Source organism: Anser brachyrhynchus (genome assembly GCF_964034855.1).
Source record: "Anser brachyrhynchus genome assembly, chromosome: 2".
Taxonomy (NCBI): Eukaryota; Metazoa; Chordata; class Aves; order Anseriformes; family Anatidae; genus Anser; species Anser brachyrhynchus.
In genome coordinates, this window is record NC_137695.1 from 68,072,267 (window position 1) to 68,094,558 (window position 22,292).

Consider the following 22,292-nt stretch of genomic DNA (forward strand, 5'->3'; position numbering starts at 1 on the left):
TCGAAGAAAACAATAACCAGCTTTCTCCTATATCGTTCAAATTCAAAATTAAAACACAACCAATAGGTTTCACCAGTAAAATGTACTGTGAGTAGCTGAAGAAATGAGTAGCAGATATAAATACCTGCTTGCTGTGCAGTCTGCGGGATTTGTTGACTCCGCTGTGCATTGTACTGAACTGAGGCAATGGGTCTGTACTGCTGAGTTGTTGAGGTAGGGTACTGACCAGATGGGTAATAATACACTGGCATCTGCAAAGAGAGAGAGAACAGCAGCTAACTACATACTCAAAAACTCGAAAACTTACAAAACCAAAATGGAAGAGGAGCAAGAGTTAAGGTAAAGCATATTGGTAACAGTAATCAAGAGGAGAGACTTGCTTCATGTCTCCTCAAGCACTGCTGCTTGTTTTCAGCTTTGCTAGGAAAAGGGTTGTTACCAAATTCACTCAGATGCTTTGAGAAACAGATAGAAAAAAGTTTTAATTAGAAGAGAAACATACAGAATGCATAAAAAACCCCTACACCCTTATACTAAAGAAATCTTAGCAAAGTATCAAATGCTGCAGAAAAATGGATGCAAACAACACCTTCCATTATCAACATAATACGCATAGACAGCATACTGAACCACTAAGCGAACTCTGGAGGAAATGATTAGTACGAAGCAAAGAATGGCCTGGAGTAAAAAATATAGATAGGTGAGAGAGAGAGGGAAAGATAGAATCCATATGCCTGTAATACTTGTATGAAACTATTATTAAATTCCCACTTTTAATAGCTACATCCTTCCTTACGTGAACGTTTCCCCATAAAGCTCCTTTTGCATTTAGTGTGCAAAAACAATCATAGTTTTTTTTCTTGCAGGAGCTAAAGGAAGGCATTGATTCAGCAAGTTCTGCAAGGTGGACTTCTTTTTTCTATTATTATTACTATAGAACAATGCATTCTACATCACCTTATCACGTAGCTGGACGTGAAGTTTGAGGGCAAATGAAGCTAAGGATTTTTTCTGTATGTGCTCTATCACCATTACTGAGAAATCTGTGCTAAACAGTTTTCAACTGACCCTTAGCAAGTTCAGAGCACTCAAAGTTTTTCATTTTCATCCGCAGTTGATTCTGCAGCTAATTTACAAAGTTCAGAAGCTTATGTTACCAACAAACTGCAGAGGAACACAGGCTTGAATGATATTTCTCTCATGACTTCTGCCAAGTCTGTCAACATTTCTTTAAAAATCATTCAATATCTTTCCTTGCACGTATCATTTATCCTACTCAGACACATCCATGAAGTAATACAAAATGCTTTTGTTTTTTTCTTACAAAACTTAGAACTATTTTTTATTTATACATAGAGAATGCTTCTGGAAGAGTTCATTCATTCTGATTACCCATCAAGGAAAGAATTAATTGAATAAAGGTAACTGCATTATTTTGTATACAGAGAGAACATTGTAAAAGAGATCAGAAATTTTCCTAGAGACTTTGTCAGATGAAAAAGAACAAGCAGAGATTAAAAAAAAATAGAGAAGAGGGTATGCATGGCTAATTGGGCAAGCAAATGATTAATGAATATGCTTGGTAGAAAAAATATCTGAATCAACATAACTGGACTAGTTGATACTGGTGAAGAGAACACCCCCAAACAGGCTGAAAATCAATATCACCTGTCAGTCAAGAGGTCGAATACCCATTCATTTTGCAAGGTTTATTAATTTTCTCTTGAATCAATGGAAATCACATAGCTCACATAGCTCCCCTCACCCCCACCCCCACCCGATAGTATCAGATAGGTTCAAACCAATATGAAAAAGACAAAAATGTTTCGATTGGAAAATGTTGTTAGCTATCTTCCCTCATGAGGACACCAGGTGAGACCTAATGGCTGTAACCTGTCTTTGAGTCATTGGTTTTCTTAGAGACTAAAGTAAAATCAAAATGCCTTGTAAAATGGACAAAAAAACAAAGCAAAACAAAACAAAACACAATGAATTTGTGTCTGTGCAAAGGAAAGCCAGGAAAGTAGATACAGACATTTAGGGTGCAAATCTACTCTTTAAACATCATAGCAGTGTAAATAATGGATCAGGACAGTTTAGTGCCATAAACTCATCATGTGGAAACCTGACTGCTCTCAGCAAGACTCTACAATAGTAGACTTGACGGAGGTGAGAGGACTCAAGCTAAGTCAAGTCAAGAAATATAGTTGATCCTGCCTTGGAGAAGAGGAACAGATTAAATATCATCTCTTTTATTATTATTATTATTGTTATTGTTATTATTATCTTAATCTCCCTTAAAGAATTTAAATTTATTTGATTTACCCTCCACTTCCTCATTTCCTTGTGCAGACAAAACTCTAGATATTTGAAAACACACAAGTGTGTGTGAATTCTCTCTTGTGAGAGGAGTCTATAACTATAAACTTTAAAACATAGCCTAAAGAGCAGATTTTGAAGTAGAGTTTTGAGGTTTAGTAGTTGAACATGCTCAGCATCAAAACATGCACTTACACTGAAACATTACAGGTGTATTTGGATTTTACTATTTGTTTCATCAGAATTAGTCAAAGGGTTTTCTCTCATCTTCTGAATTCACTGTAATGTAATACATTTGTTATACACCCCATTTAGAAGCTTATCAGAGTGCAATCTATCACCCTGAAAAATGTTAGTAGTAGGAATATTGGGTAAAAAATCATTCAATTTTAAAAGATTAATGGATGAACTTGCTAGTAAATACACACACATCTTGCAAAGAAGAGATCAGACGTTAAAAGAATGGCTTGGTGTAAAATATAGACATGGATAAAATAGGTCTTTGGTGATCGGGGTCTGGAAGGATCCATTTTCATTTATCTTGAGTACATCTATATTTCAGTAGGCGAGATGTTATTTGTCCTTTTTGATATTACCTAGTGAACAGTGAAATTAGAGGGACTGCAAGTAACAAGTACTGCTCACATTGTCCCCTCTGACCCTCCTGAATTTTTCAGTTTCTCATTACATCAGCATTACTAATATCTTGCTTATGTGCTCTCTAACAAAAAACACTATTTCTGTTGAAGCCTACAGAAATACCAAATTACATTTGAATTGCTTTCCTATGTGAATGCACAGTCTAATCCTGGACCTTTAGATGGTATAACATTTACAGAACTGAGAAGTTTTCACTACACTAACAAGCATGCCAACACAACTATTTGATTATCCTAAAAAAACCTGCCCGTCTGAGACCATAACCTAGATGCCACCTTCTTTAGCCTAAAGACATTACTTTATGATTTTAATCACTGACATGATGAAAAATCCCCCCTCTGCACTAATTACCCTGAAAATATTTGACAGATGATCCTTTCTGTCTGGGATATTCTTATTTTGTAGGTGAATCTCCTCTTCGTTTGGAGGCTGACCATTCTAACGTATCTCTATTTTATCTATATTTTTTAATAAATTAAGTTAAACTGCAACAGAACTGGGTACATCACTTTCACTTCAAAGACACTCATTGCATGTACTGCCATTACTTTTTTCTCCTTTTACCGTGCTTTGTCTCTAAGTGATGGGCAAAGAGTCAACGTTGCACTGGCTTTCTACTTTTTTTCTGTCCACATACAGTGAAAATGCATCATCAGCCCAGGTGTCTCTCAGATGCTCTCTAACAGCTTTCATTAAGTTTACGCTGTTTATTTCTTCATTGTAGGAATACAATTCCACACGTCTTTCAGACTCATTTTTATTTTCCTAGCTTATCTCTCTACTGACTCACAGCTGGATTCTGTCATCACACAGGTATTCTACCTTCTCTTAATAATGCTGACATCTAGTTATATTTGGATTAACACCTTCATCCAGATGATTAATGATTCTGACTCAATTGCTAATGGCAGCTACAGTTACATAAAAAGGTAGCGAAGACAACAGAAACCACAATAATGTACTGAAACGCGAAGGTACATTTCTTCCCGATATCATTACTGACTGTGCTGAGTCTTTCATCAAGGATTTCTCTCTTCCCCTTAACCTCCATGACAATTATAATAGCAGTAACAAAACAACAACGACCTGTGTACGACACCTGCAGGCACATCCTCCAATACCATTGCATCAGATCATCAAGAAAAGACCACCCACATACAGGACTTCTGCCTCCAAATTGACACCCCAACCTTTTTTCATGTCTTCTACAGGAGACATGCTATGAATAAGGATTTTGTCTTATGATACCTATGGATTCTCTAGGAGGGGAGTTCTGCAAAGAGCCATCTCAAAGTAATGACACAGTTAATTCAGGTGAAAAATCCTTCACCATGTATTACTTCTCCCAACCTCTCCAAGAATTCATGCCATCTCATTTCTGGACATCATTTTGCCCTTTCATAAACTTTCATAAAGAGTGAGTCAGAGGCGGAGATAAGTTTTAAATGAGTATATGCCGCCTCCTCATTGTCATAGTACTTGCCGTTTTCCCATTTCTTCATTTGCAGAGGCAGAAACTATAAGCACCAAATGCTGAGCAGTGACAAGCACCAATGAGAGAATGTTGTCAAAAACTGTTGTGGACCTTTACTGACGTGCTTGAGCCCGTAAGTGCTACTGAAGAAATATCAAAAAGAGAAGAAAACTGAGAAAGTGAAGATGTTCCCTATCTACGATACAGAAAGCAAACAAGGGAATTTGCTGCTCAAAGTCCCTTTCAGAAAACCCAAGCAAAGGTGTTTTGTCCTTTTTTCTTCCCAATTAGCTGAACAAAGACAGAACACTATTTTCAGGTTATTAAATCATGACTGTTGTTAAGCTGTGGAATAGCTAAAGTGGCAAAAGAAGCGTAAGAGGTCCTCTCACCACTTCTTAGGCATGCCCTTCCAAACTCAGTCTGTTGCTACTTTGATACATCAACTTGGAGAGCAGCTGTAGAGACATATTTAACTGAATTTTAATACAAAAGCTAATAATTTAATGTAGTACCTTTGGGTTTGAAGGCTTGGAGAGCTTCTCTTACTCCATTTTTCAGCTCCCAAAGGAAAAGTTCATACTGTGTACAGGACTTCCACACAAATTTTCATTGCTCTCCTATCTTCCAGCAGCATAGATGGCCCCACAGCCAATCTACTAGAACCTTATCAGCAATGCATTTACGGGAACTAATTAGCCATTAGAGTCTAGCCTCTCTTTCACTGGTGTAAATTCAATAGGAACATTTAAGATATAAAAGTTCTTTTACATTGATTACTTTGCATTGATTAATGCATCACAGTGTTTTGCGGGCATTGCTATCTTTATTGCTTTTCTGGTTTTAAGCCTTCCTCAGACTACCTGCTTTGGCATCTGAAACCAGCCTAGTATCACATCTAAATCCAGAAGAGTAACAGGGGATTCAGATTGGCAGTAACCAGTACCACAGAGAAGTTTTGCCATGGGCAGGGGAGGGCATTTTGGTCTAGCTGCCTTGCCCAGTAAGTTGAACTGGTAAAGCTGGTAGAGGCAGTCAGAACAGAGGAACTACTATTTCCCAAGTCTTCAGTTAGCTTCCTGTAAGAGACATCCCCTATTTGTGCTATGAGAAGCACCAAAACCACCATCCCATATTCTAGATCATAATTTTCCATCTGTGTATGCTGATGCCAAAAAGCTGCTGCCCCATTTCCCTCTCCAGCAGACCAAGGCCACCGTACTTTCACAGTATGTGAACATGGCCAGCGGGGACTGACCCCCCCACACCCTCTTCCACAGACATATTTGAACAAGACAAGGACAAGATTTTTGGGGGAGTGACAACTCGGAAATGAAAGGTGTGAACAGCAGAGGAAGCTGACAGCTCTGAATTTTGCACCTTTCTACCCCTCCCCGAAGAAAAACTGTTCCCTGAGGAAGTAACTAAAGTTGCTGCAAACCCAGAAGATTCTTTTTTTCCACCCCTCAGTAACTCTCCAGTTTATTATGATGTAAGAGGAAAGCCCCTGTACGTAGCACATTAGTGATATGGACAGAGACACAGCAGCAATTAAGACATACCAGTAGAATATTACTGGTCCTACAGCAACCTATATATGAGAAGTCACCTCCTCTTCACTTGTCCTCTGAAGAAGTTTCTCTGTCTCACCAGGAACAACAGAACAAGTTTAATAACAGAAAACAGCTTCACAAAGTGACGCTAAGCTAGTCGGAGTAAAAAACCCTGCTCCGAGCTACAGATCACAAAGGGGAAGCCCCACCACTCAACCCCCAGATGACCACTGCACAGCCAGCAACTCTGTGACGTAAGCTCAGAAAAGCACCAAAGTCAACTGAAGGGGGTCTAGGTAGACACCCCAGAGTGTCCTACATTTTTGGTCTCGCCTGAGATGGGAGAGGTGGAGGCATGCAGCCCCATAGCAGGGTCCTCAACACACCAGGCAGTGTGATGGTTGCCATCCCCTCAGCTCCTACAGCAAAGCCCCCAGCTTGCAGGGCTGTGAAGCGTACCGCTCTGCCCCTGTTGCAGTGGCAGCTTGTAAAATGGAGGTGCTCGCATTGATCTGGTTCACTAGAAGTGTTGTGAGGCTTGCTTAAATGACACTTGAAAACACTGAGGGCAGCAGGGGTTAGATGTGAGGAAAGAATGCTGGACAGCCACTAGCCACAGTCACTTAGAAAACACAATCTGAACAGGGAGAGGGATGCATCATGGGATTCTGCTCTTCAAGTCATTTTTTCCTCCCAAAATTAAAACAAACAAACAGAAAACCCCTACATTTGGTCAACACTGAAACCTTTTATTAGCATTATTTTCCATTTAAAAAATCATAACATTATTTTGAATTTCAGCTCCTTAATATTATTTTTCCATAATCCTTCTCTCAGAAAAAGGGGTGTATAATTTCTAACTTCAGAAACAATGGATGCCACAGTCCTCTACGGGATGCGAGCATCCAGTATTCCTCTGATTTCTTCTATTGTTAATTACCAAGGTGCTGGATCTCCAGCCCACTTAAAACATTATAACAGCATGAATTCTTCATTACTTTGACATTAAAAGAAATGTTGACCTTTTATACTTTATTTTTTAAATACCTTCTTCAAAGGGATAAAATGAAAATAGGATACGTAGTATTAGTAGCATTTTAAAATAAAGTTTAAATGAAGTTATCCATAATTGGATAAGAAATTTAGCTTTTTAAAGTGTATGCCCTGAAAATGGGCCAGAAATTCATCTGTGCATTTTACTTCTTGATAGCAATCACTTTCAATATTCTGTAAAGGTACCCAGGAGACAAGTAGAGATGTTTGGTAGTGAACAGTAAAACATAATCAGTCTTCAGGAAGACAGTAAAAATTATTGATCTGTGACATCTCACATGTTCAAGTCAATTAAATATGATTAACTACCTGGGCTGATGTGTATGTTGCTCTTTTGGTATACATACAGGGAAAAGGGACTACGGATATTTACTCACTCTCCTCCTCCATATTCATATGCAGATGTGTCCTGGAGTGTAAACATATGTTCAGAAACTTGTTTGGGGATAGGGAATGAATTGCTGAAAACCCAGGAAATGATAGAAGCTTTGCAAGTTTCCTGTTGCCTAAAAATCTGCTAAACTTTTACCAAGAAAAAAAAAATAAAAAAAAAATCAAGAACTTGGAGAATATATTTTATATTCTTTTTCTGATGTTACAAAGAGCATCATGCCAAACTGGCAACAGAGGGAAGCAAAGGTTTTGCCTACCTGAGCAGGTGGTGGTGGCTGTTGCACAAAGCCTTGGGGTGGCGGTGGTGGCTGCAGCACTTGCTGAGACACTGGTGGACCTGAACCTGTAAAGCCTCCTGGGGGAAGCTGTTGAGTTGGGGAAGCCATAATGTAACCTGTCTGCTGCGCAGGCTGCTGTAAGATAGGTGACGGGTAGACAGGGCCAGAAGGTGATTCAGGGTTGTCTCCTGATGATTGACGACTCAAGCTCATCTGGTTAAACTGTGTTGTCATGTCATCTCTCTGCAGGGCAAAAGCCAGTAGAAAATGGTGTAGACATGATATCTGTGGTAGACACTTATGCAAATTAGCAAAACAAAATAGATTCAAACAGAGCATGAAGGGAAAACGAATTGCTCAGCTCAAGTAAGTGCCAAACTTTGCATGAATATCTACAAAAAATGAAGGCAATTAAAATGAAAATGACTATAAATGCTTTGACAAAGACTTCTGGGCTGCAAGGTGATTAGCACAAAAGCCAATTATTTTGGCTTTTACCCTTCCTGCTCCCTTTTTTTCCCCCTAAATGACAGTGAACTTTACAGCATTCAGAAGACGACATTTTCTGTATAAAGGGCACAAGAATAACTTTATGATGAATACCTCTTCCCCACAGAATTCCTCAGCCAAAGACATGCTCGTAATTTCACCTGTGTTTCAAAATGATCCCAAGAGGAATTCAGTAGGATTCAGGTGCAGACCTTTTCCTTTTTGGACTGTTTTGAAAAAATCCAAGGTTGCAAACGCAGAGAAGGTAAAAAAAAAGCTAAGTCTTCAGTTACTATTTCAAGACTTTTTATTCAGCGTTGAAAAGAAACAAGTATTTTATTTGACTGGAGAGGGGGAAAAATCTATGGTAGGATGAACATACCAATTTAAGTCAATGGACCTAAGTCTCATTACATGCTGGTAATGACACAAGGATTCTAGACAGCATATGTTCAGTCTTGCAAAAATATCCATACAAAATCAACTCTCAAGTTTATTTTATGAAGGTCAAAGACTTACAAATGTGGCTCTATGCATCTTCATTTGTGCCCATACTACAAGACTTAAATATCCAACATTAAAATGTATTCTATATAGTAATAAATCCATCATAAAACTAGTGTGTGCTAATATGCAGACTATGGTCCCTTCTTTATTTCCTCCTCAGGAACAGGGAATTAGCAATACAAATATTATTTTTACTTAAAACGCCCAATCTATTTTTAAACGGAGCCTCTTTGATTGTGTTGACATCCTTATGGTGTTTCACTCTCCAAAACCATTCCACACAATATACTTATGACGGAAAACTTCAAAATAGAAAAAAGGGTCTCTGCGGAGAGTACTGCAACAAGCACTTGCTACACAGAGACTCACCCTTCCAGTCTGCAAGCAGATAATGTGCAAACATTTTAAACGCTCTTAGCCAGAACTTCAGGTGACAAAAGAAAGGATCGCTATTAAATTTAGCGTCACCTTACATTCATGTTCAGGCACATAAGTTGTCTGTTTGAAGTTGCTTCTTTAAAAACTTAGTACACTGACTACCTGGATGGCAAATGATTGCAAACAAATTCAATGAGAAACTTTACTGCACCTGGAATGCCTCTGGATTTGCACAACAGAGACCAAGAGCTTCAAAACTCTACAATTTAACACACTGTATGTACAATGTAATGGATATTAAGGACACTAATTCAGCATTTATGAAAACAATTTCAGAAAGAAGGTGAAATTTCTCTATTAAGTTAGCTGCTAAAACTATCGGCCGAGGTATTACTACCACTTAGAACAAACTGAGATGCCTGCAGGATGCCTGCAGTTTTCACGGGAACTAGCACTGAGATATCCAACTTCCATTCAGCAGTGGTCTTTTTTTTCTTGTCTTTTACTGTTCATCTACCAGGAATTAATAATGCTATTCCAGCTGCAGGGATCTGTTCGGCTTTGTTTCCATCTTATATTATAACTAGGTGACAACTCTACCTTGGAAAAAATCAGCCTTAAACAATATTACCAGCATGAGAGAGAATAACAGAAAAGAAAAACAAAACAAAAACTTGTAGCACCTCTTAAAATATCAGCTTAATTTTACAACCATGTAAACTTAGTCTTATAAGCACCAAGCCAGATTCAGACTCCAAAAGTGTACTCTATTTATTTTTATTATATGTGAGCCATTAGTGCTTTGTCATGATACATGATAGTATCACACCTTTTGCAGCTGGCTCACCAATACCCTATTTTCCAAGTGCTCTGGTATGATCAGGGAATAAATCTAGGCAGCAGTTTTAGTATACTGATGTCCTAGAAGTCTCTTCTCCTGTCTTTGTGGACATAAAATATTCAAATCTCAAATACTCAAGTTAGCAATTTAAGCTCCCTTGACAAAGTGGTGAAAGACAGGCTCCTAACACAGGCACAACAGAATATTTTCTGGAGGTTCCACTAACCAGGTAGAGAACCCTTCTCCTAACTTCATTGCCCAGGCTGGATAACGAGAATCAGTGGGTACACTCTTACAAAATGCTTGTCAGTATCAAAAGTGTTAAGGCTAAAAGGGATTGAGATGGGGGTCTCATTTTGGGAAGCCCCTTGCAGTATCAAGCCCTCGAGGCTCTCAAGCACACTCATGCACACACACACACACAACTTCAAGTAAAGGAAAATACAAAGTCTTTAGTACCACAGAAAACTGCTGCGTTGGAGAGATTGGCAGGAGATGCTGGGGAGGATAAGAAACTGCTGGATATTGGACTGACTGAGAAGATGGCTGCATTGCCTGAACAGGCTGCAAAATAAACACAGCAAAAGACAATAAATACAACCCACTTAGAGAACGGCAACAACAAACTCTGTTACTGATTACAAAGGTCTTTCTCAAACATAGCTCTGAAAATGCAGGTGACTAATCACCAGTACAGTACAAGAGGTCAGGTACTGGGATTTTAGTCCTCGATTTAGCTTTTCACAAACAATTCTTTATTACGAATTTCTGCTTATTTTCTTATATTTGATGGCTGTTAGAGTAAATAAAGCCACAGCTACACTCTCTTATTACTGATGTGAAGCAAAGCCAAAATTATGATTCTACATTTAATTTACTGAGATAAAATAGAAGAGCAACACAGTGTAAGTATACACGTGGATTTTGCCGATAATGACTGATTTAACTCTGAGTGTCCTATAGGCAAAGGAATACTGATTGGAAAGCTGCTTTGGCAGAACACAGTAGCTAGAAAGAGAAAAAACAGGTTGTGAATTAACAAGAGGGAGGTCTGTCAGCTCAAATCACATTTTATCTAAGTAAAAGAACAATTTTCTACAGCATTATTGCCTTGGAATAGCTTTACTATTCCTTTTATTTTAATCTATCATTTAACTTGAATCTTACACAGGTTTGCTACCACCTCCTTCTAAAACCGCTGAGACCAAATCAAGACAAAAACCACAAGCATTAGTCCAAACCCAGTAAAATCGGAGCACTTCACTGAATTTAAACATTGTCTCACAGGATAAGCTGGGATGAAACTGTGCCAAATTATAACACAAAAAGCCCTGTAGGTTTTGGTTGCTCTGGGAGCAAGTAGAATATAGGATTCTTGCTGGAATAGTTCCCTCTTGCAGTTCATGCTGAGGGAGTAGGCATACAATCCACAAAATTAAGTTTGAATCAGACTGAAAGGCTGCTGCCCATGCTTGGCTATGGCTGGCCATGTGCCACAGCCATCCAGGGGCCAAGGAGTTGAAGCACAATGGCACTGTGCCTAAACTATGCTGCTGTTCCCCACTACTGCTGTAGCTCCAGAGTTCCAGCTAGGAGTGGGTTTGTAGCCAGAGAATGGTGCACAGACAGAAGATAGTGGGTCTTTCTGTTGGGGCAGGGGTGCTTGGAGAAAAGGCTACCTACAGCCTAGCCCTGATATAACTTCAAAAGGAAGAGTTTGTAGGGCCCCAAGTTGTTCCTGAATTTTTTAACTCAACCCTACTGCTGCTGAAAGGGACAGGGAAAAGTTTGTGGCAGTTCACATCACATCAGGAGAAATCTGTAGAAGTGTGAATGGCCAGAGCCGCCAAGCATGCACAGAGCTCTCAAGGATCCTTAAAGATCCACAAAATGGTAAACTTTGAAAAGTTGCTGTTCAAATTCTCCTCCTTCCCCTCTCACGCTATCACTAATGGATTCTAGTTCTGCCCTCAGCTTGACAGACATTGCAGCTAAGAAACAGTGGTCAATACCCTACTTCAGGCATGGTGGTGATGAAAATCTTCATGCCTGTTTGGTCTGTGTAAATATTCTTGTAACCGCTACCTATGTTGCATGCCACAACTCTCTTATCGAGATAGCAGAAATGAATAATGAGAATAGTACTGTAAAATTTTACGCAGTACTGCTAATGGTCTACTAGCATTAGGGAGCAAATTTACCAAGAGTTTTACTATTAATATAGTATAAACCTACACACCAGTAAAAATAGAGAAAATGGGGAGAGTAATTAAACATTACAAAGGAGAAACCATTAATACACACTTTTATTTTCCAAGCCATGGAAAGTTGTCCGGCAAAGAGTCAATATAGATCTGAGCTCCCATAACTTCACTCAATTTCACAATTTGTACAGAACTACAGATTGAACTAGTCTGAAATTGAATGCTTCAACTTTCACGTACATGGCAATTTTTCCAAAATAAATTTAAAGACTATGTAGACATATTCCAACTAGCTTAATGGTCCTTTTCAAAATGAAACCATCCTTTAGATGGAATTTTTAAAGGAATTCTCCTACTCCAGCTGTTTCATCCATGTCGAATACATATATCATGGGCCCCATTTATCTCAAAAGAAAAGTTATTTTTTCTAGCTGCATCCTTCCCTACCCTAATCTTTCTGTCATTCTTCATATCCTTGAGAGCTTCACTTCTTTTTCCAATGGCCTCCACACCTACCTGTGTGACAAGGTGACTTGCCATTTGCTGCTGTGGCTGTTGAACCTGCTGAGGCTGCTGGGATGAAGGCTGCTGCTGAGACTGTCCCACCATCTGGCTTCTCATTGTCTGCTGGCTGCTGGGAGGATTGTATATTGCAGGCGTCCCATCAGGATTTACAAATGGTTGACCTGAAACAAAACAACACCAAAAAGTGCTGAACACTTTTTAAAATGTTCTATTTTCTGTGTGAAAGTCCAGAAGCTTGTCTAAGTGATTACTAACTGACCTACTACAACAGTAAAGTTCTAGTTACTCTTAATGCCTCATTACAGTATTGGCCATCTTTTTATTTTTATTTTTTTTCAGGCAAGGATAACAGATAACAGATTTTTGTTCAGATAACAGATTTTTGTTTTGGCAGTACTAATTTCCAAAGAGTGAGTAAAAGGTTGCCATGACTATAAGATGATTCAGGTGCTATGATTACTTGAAGTCATTCAATGATGAATCAGTTAATATTAAAACTGAACTCTGGAACAAACACTGGAGCCAGAGGATATTCATGTACATTTTATTGCTGCACAACAGTAGCTAAATGTATACAGCTACTCTTGACACACTGTACTTCATATACATAGAAGTAAAAAAAAAGACGTTGTTACTAATTTATTTACACACTGTTATAGCACTGACAACACTGTAACAGTGCTATTCTCTTGAGAGTGGTATCCTAAGTAATTACGGGAGACAGCCCTGGAAGTTATCAGGGAAGAAATACTTAAGATGTCTGTGAAAATCTTTTTACATACATTTCCACTAAGGGCAGAAGTTGGTACATACATAACGTATAAGTTGCTGAACTCTGCTTCAGATATTTTAGCTGGGGAAAGCAATCCTGCAAAATTAATATCTATAAAAAAAAATTATCAAAGTCATTGCCTTACAGAGGAAAAACATTTCTTTTTGGTTTTCCTCTGTAGGCAACATGTATTTGTGACCTTAGTTTGTCTTCACTTTATAGAAGTGAAGACAAATATATAAATTATAAATTCATAAATCAAAGGAATTATATGTTTACATTAGAAATGATAAATTTAAACCACAAAGCGATTACAATGTAGCTACCTGAAGCAGGAATATTTCAGATAAAATGGGAGGTCTGGAGGAATCTGGTGACTCAGTAATAGTGAAATGACAAACTTCTGGTTTTTATACCACCTCTGGTAGAATTAGTGCCTCTGCCTATTCTGTCTATTCATCAGCCTGTCTTTCGGTTCCTTCCTCTTACTGTGGTCAGAACCATATGAGAAGAACCAGCTAAAGAAACCTTGCCTTCTCTCTCCACATTTGCTGGTTTAAGTCACGCTCACAGTGAGAAAGGTAACGATCAAAGCAAGTAGAAGGTAAGCAGAGGTCAGTTTTGTGCATTAGATGGTTTCTTGCTTGTTGCTATGAAGACCCTGGGTGAAAACAGCATGGAGAGAAACGTCCTGTCCTGTTTTCCTCCCTCTCAGCTTGGAAGTCTCAGGTGGCAGAAGTACTTTAGGAGACTGGGGAAGGCTGCAATGATACTTACGAATAGCATAGATACCTGAAAGGAGGCTGTGGCGAGGTGGGGGTTGGTTTATTCTCCCACGTGCCTGGTGACAGGATGAGGGGGAATGGGCTAACGTTGCGCCAGGGGAGGTTTAGGTTGGATATTAGGAAGAACTTCCTTACTGAAAGGGCTGTTAGGCATTGGAATAGCTGCCCAGGGAAGTGGTTGAGTCACCATCCCTGGAGGTCTTTAAAAGACGTTTAGATGTAGAGTTTAGTGGTATGGTTTAGTGGAGGACTTGTTAGTGTTAGGTCAGAGGTTGGACTAGATAATCTTGGAGGTCTCTTCCAACCTAGAATATTCTGTGATTCTGCAACAACACATATTTACTTCCAATTGGTGTCTTCTCATGGGTTTGGGATATTCAAGTCCCACAAAACGAGATAGTGGAAGTTTAGTTAAAGGTTATCTTCTCCTTAAGAATCAGCTGTGACCCTGCTGGTCACATGGTGCAAAGCTGCAAAGAATAAATACCTGTAACCAAAATGCCACAGACTGCTGTCTAAAGGGAAAAACACTGTGGCAGAGGCTCACGGAGAAAATGAGTCCAAAAAGCACTAAGTGGCCTGCTGGAAGCCAGACTAGGTTTGCAGGGTAACAGGCTCCTGAAGCCTGTGCCAGATGCTGAAGGGAAACCATAAAGAACGTTTCACGTGGATCAGCAAATGATGACAGGACTATAAGAGAAAAAGTCCAGCAATGCTTTCACAGATGAGAAAAAGACCTTTTAAAAAGAATTTTTGTAACAGAAAATGAAGAGGAGAGATCAGATGGTAACAGGGAAGACATATTTAAGTTATGAACTGTGGCCCTGATAGGACAAAGATTGTTATGTCAATTTGAAGGAGTAAGAATGAAACATAAATGCTCTTAGACTGTCAAAGAGGTCAAGTCAGAGAACATGTCAAGGGGAATCCTTTAAAGAGTAAAACAGACTGGTGAGGCAGGTGAAATGCAAAGTATAAGAACATAGCTGCATTAATGGTCTCTTTCCAAAGCAAGCCAGAACCTTCTCTATCTTGGGAAGAAGAGGGCTAAACTCAAGGAGAGGAGTCGAAGGAAACTGGATATGGAAAAGAAAGCATGGTTGCTAACACCTGACAAGGAGCTGAGCAGTATAATGAGAGAAGGGAGTCTGACAGCATTTCTGGGTGCCATTAGGGGCTTGCACAGTCGGTGTCTATGTAGTGTGAAAGGAAGCAAAGATCTTTAAAGGACACAATGTTAGGATCAAAAGAGAAGATAGGAAGTAACCACTCTCCAAGAGGAGAATAAAGAACTAAAGAATAATATTACATAAAGAAAGAAAATCTGTTCATTACAGGAAACAAAGCTCTTTTTTTCCCTTTTCTTTAAACTGTCTTCTCTTCATCTATGTTTCTGACAGCATCCATCACTTTGATAGTCGAGCACAGCATCCAGCAATCTCTACGTCTCCTCCCTACAGAGCTTCTTTTGTAATGTTACTGTAATAAGATGCAAAGATTTTGAGCCCAAGGAGTGGCAAATTTGCAGCATGTATTTTGCTGCATTTTAAAAACACAGTAGACACTACATTATAGACTGACTTCCAGCACATGTAACAGCATGAAAGCTATACATTGAAGTTGAGAATTTCAGTCCTTAGATGGATTTGTTCCCTCCATTTTCTTCAGTATGCATATATTTACAAATTAACTACAGAAACAAAAGTTACGGTTTGGAAAAAAAAAGACACAAAACACAACAACACACTACTATGTGTGCACAAAACCCACTTACTCTCTGAATATTAAACGTACAACACACGTGGAGCTCTTGGTTATGCCTCTGCAGACAATGAGGCAAACTAAGAGGAAAGACCGGGTACTCTGGTCTAGTGACAGTACTGATGGGTATTATGCAACACCAGATGCTTCTATCTGTCTACGCCTAAGGAAAGCTTGGTTTAACAGTTTTTTGAGAGCGTGTTTTTCTTAAATACTGCAACTTTCAGTTTTTCTTGACTCCACTCTAACTAAAAGAATATTTTTAGTAGTGGACTCACAGATCAGCTTTACACATTTGCATTAAGATCTCATAACAGAGAGGTGTAATATATATAAAATACTGGTTTTAAGTAATAATCCTCAAATAAAAAGCTCCTGAATGCTCTATTAAAGACTTTGAAAAAAAATATTTTGGAGTTGAAATCTCAATTCCCAGCATAATGGAAAATTCAGTGCACTGTATGCTTTGTTATTTTAAACCCAGCATAACTCAGCTAAGGATGACAGCACAGCTAGTCATGGTCACTGAAATAGTGCAAAAACACCGAAGAAGCATCACAGTCTCAACCTCTGTGAACCTTTTTAAGGTTCATCTGGACCAAGAAGGTAACAAATTGCCTTAAACTTTCAACAAGCACTCAGGTTCAAGCTGAGTGGTTTCTAAAGTGCTTAGACGACAGTGAGCATCTTGCTTATGCTCTGCAGTTCTGCTAACTACCAGACCAATGCAGAACTGAGGAGAATACAACTTTCTCTTATCACAAAACTTCCAGTTTAAATACAATTGCTAATCACATAGCTTACATAAGAAAATCAACTCCAAAGTGCTAATTCAAAAGCAGCATCTAAGCCTTTTGAAATTCTTCTACTGCTAAATGCAATTTCTAAAACTTTGAGCATCAGACTTCATTCAGTTGCACCATATCTCAGCATGTTCGATATGGAAGAGCATCAACCTCTACTACAGTTAATGGGATCTCAGAGAATTCATAGCCAAGGAGCGCCAGGACTTTACAAGATGAAAATCCTGCCTGGGTCTGCATGAGTATTATGTTTCTATCACTTCTGACCAGAAAATCTCTCTAGAAACACGGAATTTGCTGAGTCCCTAGATGCCATCAGAACCACTGAAGGCCAGTACAAGGCAGGAGAGCATCGGACTGACCTGTGTGTGGGTTGAGCAGGATACTGCCAGGCGGTATCCCTGCAGCTTCAAGTGGAAGAATGATATAGCTGGTGTTGTTGGGTGCCACCTGGCCACTCATCCCATTCTCAGGGTAGGACATGGTGCCTGAAGAGCTGGCCGTCACCCCGGGGACAAGAGGTGCACTTTGGAGAGGCTGATGTGTTCGTGACAGGGATCCTGAGGAGCCAGCGCTGCTGGAAGACTCTGAGCCTAACAGAGAGACACAACCACAGTTATGAGGGACCCAAGTCTCCATCAGACACATCGCATACACAGGTGTAAGGCTTCACATATTGCAAAGGCAAGCACTAGTCTATGCCCAGCTGGTAGAAGTGGAGTTTTCCCTCGCCACTGAGCTCAGTATTCAGATGAACTTAATTCAAAAGATCCCTTTTTCCTCCAGCAAAGCCTGTTCCTCCGTATCTAGTAAACAGTTTTATCAAGCAGAACACAGACTGCTCAGTATGTATTTAGAATGCAAAGGCACTGGTTCATAAAGTATAAAAGCTAAACACAGGGACAGAAATTAAAAATGTTTTCTGCAAGGAAAAAAAACAGCAACTGCTTTCTCAGTCAGAAAACATGGTAGCTGTGCTACATGTGGCATTAACTCACAGCTACCTAACATTTCTGCAACTTTGATTTTTCAGCACCTAGATTATTTAAGCTGATCGATGAAGCTAAATCAAATGTGCTAAAACATATCTGTGCCTGGGAGGATAGGGAGCTGCATTCTTTTAAAACAATGTAATTTCCAAATTTCAGAGATTTTACTTGATCAGATTGCAATTTCTGTCCTGTAAAAATGATAAGAATCTCTGAGAACATAAGGCTCAGATGAATAGCTCCTTCAGATGAATAGCAGGATGTTAAGGCAAATACATAGGAGGTGTGAAAGTAAATGTCTTATACAGATGCTTCTTTCCAGATGGAAAAAAAAATGCAACTTTTTTGTATTTTACTTCTGTGCAACTTAAATTTTTTATAACCTTCTTAGGGTCTTCCTGCAGGTATAAACTAAAAGGAAAGACAGAATTCAGACTTCAGTTTCATCAAACTTCTTACTTCAAGGCCAAAATACAGCATTCATAATGGGGATGCTACAGAAGGACCCAGCAGTCAACTACTTGGATTCAGTTCTCAATCAAATCCATATTGGAATTCATTTCTTTCCTCATAATTAGAGCAAAACAGGTTTCCCCTGAAGAAATCACACCGGCATCCCGTTATCTAAAACATACAGTGTCTTTCCACAGATCATTATTGACTGTTGTTTAAAAGCTAATGTACATTTCAAACTTCACCTCTGTATTGCAGCTATGACAGAGATAATCCTCTTTATGAGCTGTGCACTTCTTGCCATTGGTAGGACACTAAATCTGTTTCTCCAATATCTAATCAAGAAACTCATAGTGATTTCAGATTTTTTTTTATTTCTACAAATACGATTTTTTCAAAAAACATCTTTACAGAAGAAGTTGGTTTAATGTTTTAGTTAATTTTTGCTCTCTGTGTAGACTGAGGCTGGAAACGGAGAGATTATTCCTCCGGGGACAGTCCTATTTATTGGATGATTAAAGATTTCAGCATTTGTACTAATTGCAGAGATACTCTTGGAGGTCATCCCCTCAGCAAGCTACAAGTGATATTTGGCATCTTTCTCCCAGATGTAAATGCAGTTGCTGGAATTTTATTTCCCTCCTATGGCACTTACCAGGTCCTTTCCTGGACCCCTCTGGCAATTCTACATTCATTTCACGTTGCTGGAGTTTTTGCTTTACTTTCTCCTTTTCTCTGTCATCTATTGAATTCCATTGGCTACAAAGCCACCTGGAAATTCAGGATGAGATTCCATAGCCCCCATCACTACCACATCCCTGTTATTATTTCTACACCTAGAAGTAGTATCAAACCTAAGTTGAGATTCTTCTCTCCCCATTTTGTGCTATTTGAAGAAATGCTGTTAGGTTAAAAAAAAAAATAAAATAAAAAATAAAAACATGAAGCTCTGACATCCAATTTTTTCCCTTCCTTTCAGCTGGTTTTATGGCAGAATCACAGATTGATCTTTACCAGCTTCTGAATGTTAAAAGCCAAAGGACTGTAATGAATTCAGATGTACTCATCAAATGGCAGCCAGGAACAGTAGAACAATCTCTGGAGCTATCACCACACGTTGCCTAAGATGATAGCTTTGAAATGTCTGCCTTAAAAGATCAGAAATCTGCTCTATCATGTAGCAGTAGATCAAGTTGGCAATTTTGAAAGAATGAAAACAAGGCACAAAATTATTTTAGCAATTACCTGAATATTTTTTAAAAATCCCAGATCTTATTACTTCATCACTCTTGCCACCATTTATCCAGTATTACTACAATTTACGTTAAATTTTCCCAACACTACAACTTACTTCTTATCATTTTAAGTCTAGACATATTAAGCCAAATAAATTCCAACATTAATGTTTGGAAATTACCACCGATTAATCTTGTCTTTGTACTCTGATTAGCTGTTTTCACAGTTTCTAAACTTGGAATAAGAAATCACCACTTAATGCATTCAGTAGTGTAGCAAATGAAAATGTCAACTATCTAACTTTATTCAGATTCACATTACGAAAGGTCTTACTAAATACTTCTGCAAGAAGTTTCGAGTAATTGAGATTTTTGCCCCCGTTACACAACCCAACCTCTTTTTCCAGTATGCAATGATGGCTACTTCTATTTCTTACTGCTTCACAGCTGACAATCACCTTCATATTCTCATCATTTCCAATTAATATAAATATATTTAAGTGTTCTGACAGATATAGCAGTTCAAAGAGCAGTGAAAGAGAATGAGATAGAAAAATCACCACAAAGTCTTAATAGCTTAATTTTTAGGGGGAAAGAAAGAAGGTTGCATTCATTTTCCAGTATTCAAGCTCTAGTGAGCAATGTGACATGGCTTGCTCTATTTTCTTTTGGTTAGTATTCAGTATCTGATGAATTTCAGCCTCTTTGCTCAGCCCATCTTGTGAGTCCATGATAAGTTTTTCCTTTCTTATCAACTGGACACAAGTTGTACCCAATATTTGCTCCAGTTGGTCAATTTTTCAGGAGCAGTACAGTGCTGTTTAGAAATATTTGTTTGCTACTTTCATAAGTCACTTGCATTTCTGTATATTATAATATATTTAGGGGGTTTTCCTTTTTTTTTTTTTTAAATGATAATCATACGTGCTCACATGAACACAATTTTCTGCAAGCTGTGCTTCTAAAATTAAGATTGATGTTTTAACACAGTCAGTTGGTGGGAAGTGTATGACTGAAACAGTTGGCTCAAGATTTATTGCCCACACAGCAGCACTCCTACAACTTCTCTTGGAGTTATGAGATCTATCAGGCTAATACCTGATTAAAGGAAATCATAAGGAAGCGGAAATAAATTTCCCAAAACCCATATACAAAGTTATAATTTATAGGATATCTCATTAAAAAAAAAAGTTAATGTAATGAAACGCCTGCAGTATAATCGCCTTTGCCTGACAGGAGTAGCAACGAACACCTAACAGGAGAGATTAGACTGGGGCTCCAATTACTTGGAGTCACTCCAAGGAAGTTAATGATTCCTACAGATATCTATCAACACAGCTGATATCCGAAGACAGCCAGCTTTTCATAAAGGGGGGTAAAGAAATATACTCCAACAGATGTGCATTCCACTTAATGGAAAATAATGCATTAAGAGAAGCTATATAATGCAGTATTGAAAGTAAAGATTGCAGTATGTCTTCCAATAATTAAGTAGATATAAAGATGCACACATTTCTTTTGAACACATCTTGTCTTCCCTCCTAAAAATGCGCATTAAAAGCTATTGTAATGTGCCAGAAAACAGCATGGTGGTTTATGAGCTAGATTTTCCCTTCATGGGTGTGGTTAGAGACTGCAGAGATATATCTTTGTTAGCCATAGGGACGTCTATTTCACTTGCACCTACACACATTTAGTCAACCCTGGGAAGTCCACTACTCCTATGGGAAATCTAAACTAACCAAGGTTTTGTAGGATGTCCCTACACTGTAGGAACACGATTCAGTAGTGATTTGTTAAGTTATTAAGTCCCCATTTCAGCACTGAATTGTGACTTAAATAAAACATCTATGTATCTACTAAGCTGCAAAATAATGAAGTAGAAAACTTTATTTCAAATATAAGAACTGTGCTTTTAAGTGGAACAGTGCCTTCTAAACAATCAACAGGTGCATGAAAATAGTACTCAGAACCAGTATAATAGCCACACAATGGATTTCAAACAGACCCTTTTGTGAAGTCTGCAAGAATGAAGTAGCATAATTCCTTTGTTAAACACTTTTATTACCATACAGCTGAATGCAATTAAAATATAAGACTAATAGACACTGCTACACTCTACTGTGGAGAACAGCATGTTCTCTGATCTGTCTTTGCCTAAGAGGAGGCAAACATCCTTCTGTGCTCAGTTCCTCTATTTCTGCTATGTAAAATCAATTACTGATTTGTCAAAGTTAAGGTTAAGGGCAGAACACTTAATTCTGGTGACAATATTAGAAATGATCTGGAAAGACTACACTGCTAATATTGCATCGCAATATATATTCTCAAAGGCTGCTGTTAGCCATCAATGAAAATCCCTTAAAGTCCATGCTCGAGAAACATAATTGACAGTGTTTCTGGATGACTGTCATTGATGTAGAATAACTTTCACATTCAAAATTGTCATTTTCCATCATTTGGCCAATGAAGAACATTCTGAGCCACTGCAGACTTCAGACAGATTTCATGTTTACTATGCTTAAGACAGAAAAGCTTTAAATCCATTACTATGAATCATAAAGCACTTCAAAGAATATACCAGTACTTTCTGTAGATGAAAACTAGGACAGAATTAGCATCTATTTGGCTCTGCCTTACCACAGCAGCGTGCCTTCTGTTTGTAATGATACCTGGGAAATTCCATTTCAATCACTATTGTAAATAAACAAAACCCCCAAACCATGATAAAGCTTTAACTGTGTAATTGTGGACCACTGTTGCCTATCACTGTTGCATATGTCCAGTGTTGCCTATGACTGGATTACAGAGTAATGAAGA

General features: G+C 38.5%; 1 protein-coding gene and 1 long non-coding RNA gene across 26 annotated transcripts in view; one reads left to right on the forward strand and one right to left on the reverse strand.

The window, feature by feature from the left end:
- Nucleotides 1–22,292, forward strand: part of LOC308189113 — a 443,217-nt gene that overhangs the window by 273,904 nt on the left and 147,021 nt on the right. The gene's annotated exons all lie outside the window — the stretch shown is intronic.
- ARPP21 (cAMP regulated phosphoprotein 21) overlaps nt 1–22,292 on the reverse strand; it is a 212,429-nt gene that overhangs the window by 37,149 nt on the left and 152,988 nt on the right. For all 25 annotated transcript variants that reach the window (XM_080578796.1, XM_080578804.1, XM_080578797.1 and 22 more), the window contains 5 exons: nt 17,158–17,388; nt 12,666–12,835; nt 10,405–10,509; nt 7,710–7,973; nt 125–251 (listed from right to left, as the gene is read on the reverse strand). In XM_080578796.1, coding sequence (XP_080434922.1) covers nt 125–251; nt 7,710–7,973; nt 10,405–10,509; nt 12,666–12,835; nt 17,158–17,388 — 897 coding nt within the window. The remainder of the gene's footprint in view (nt 1–124; nt 252–7,709; nt 7,974–10,404; nt 10,510–12,665; nt 12,836–17,157; nt 17,389–22,292) is intronic.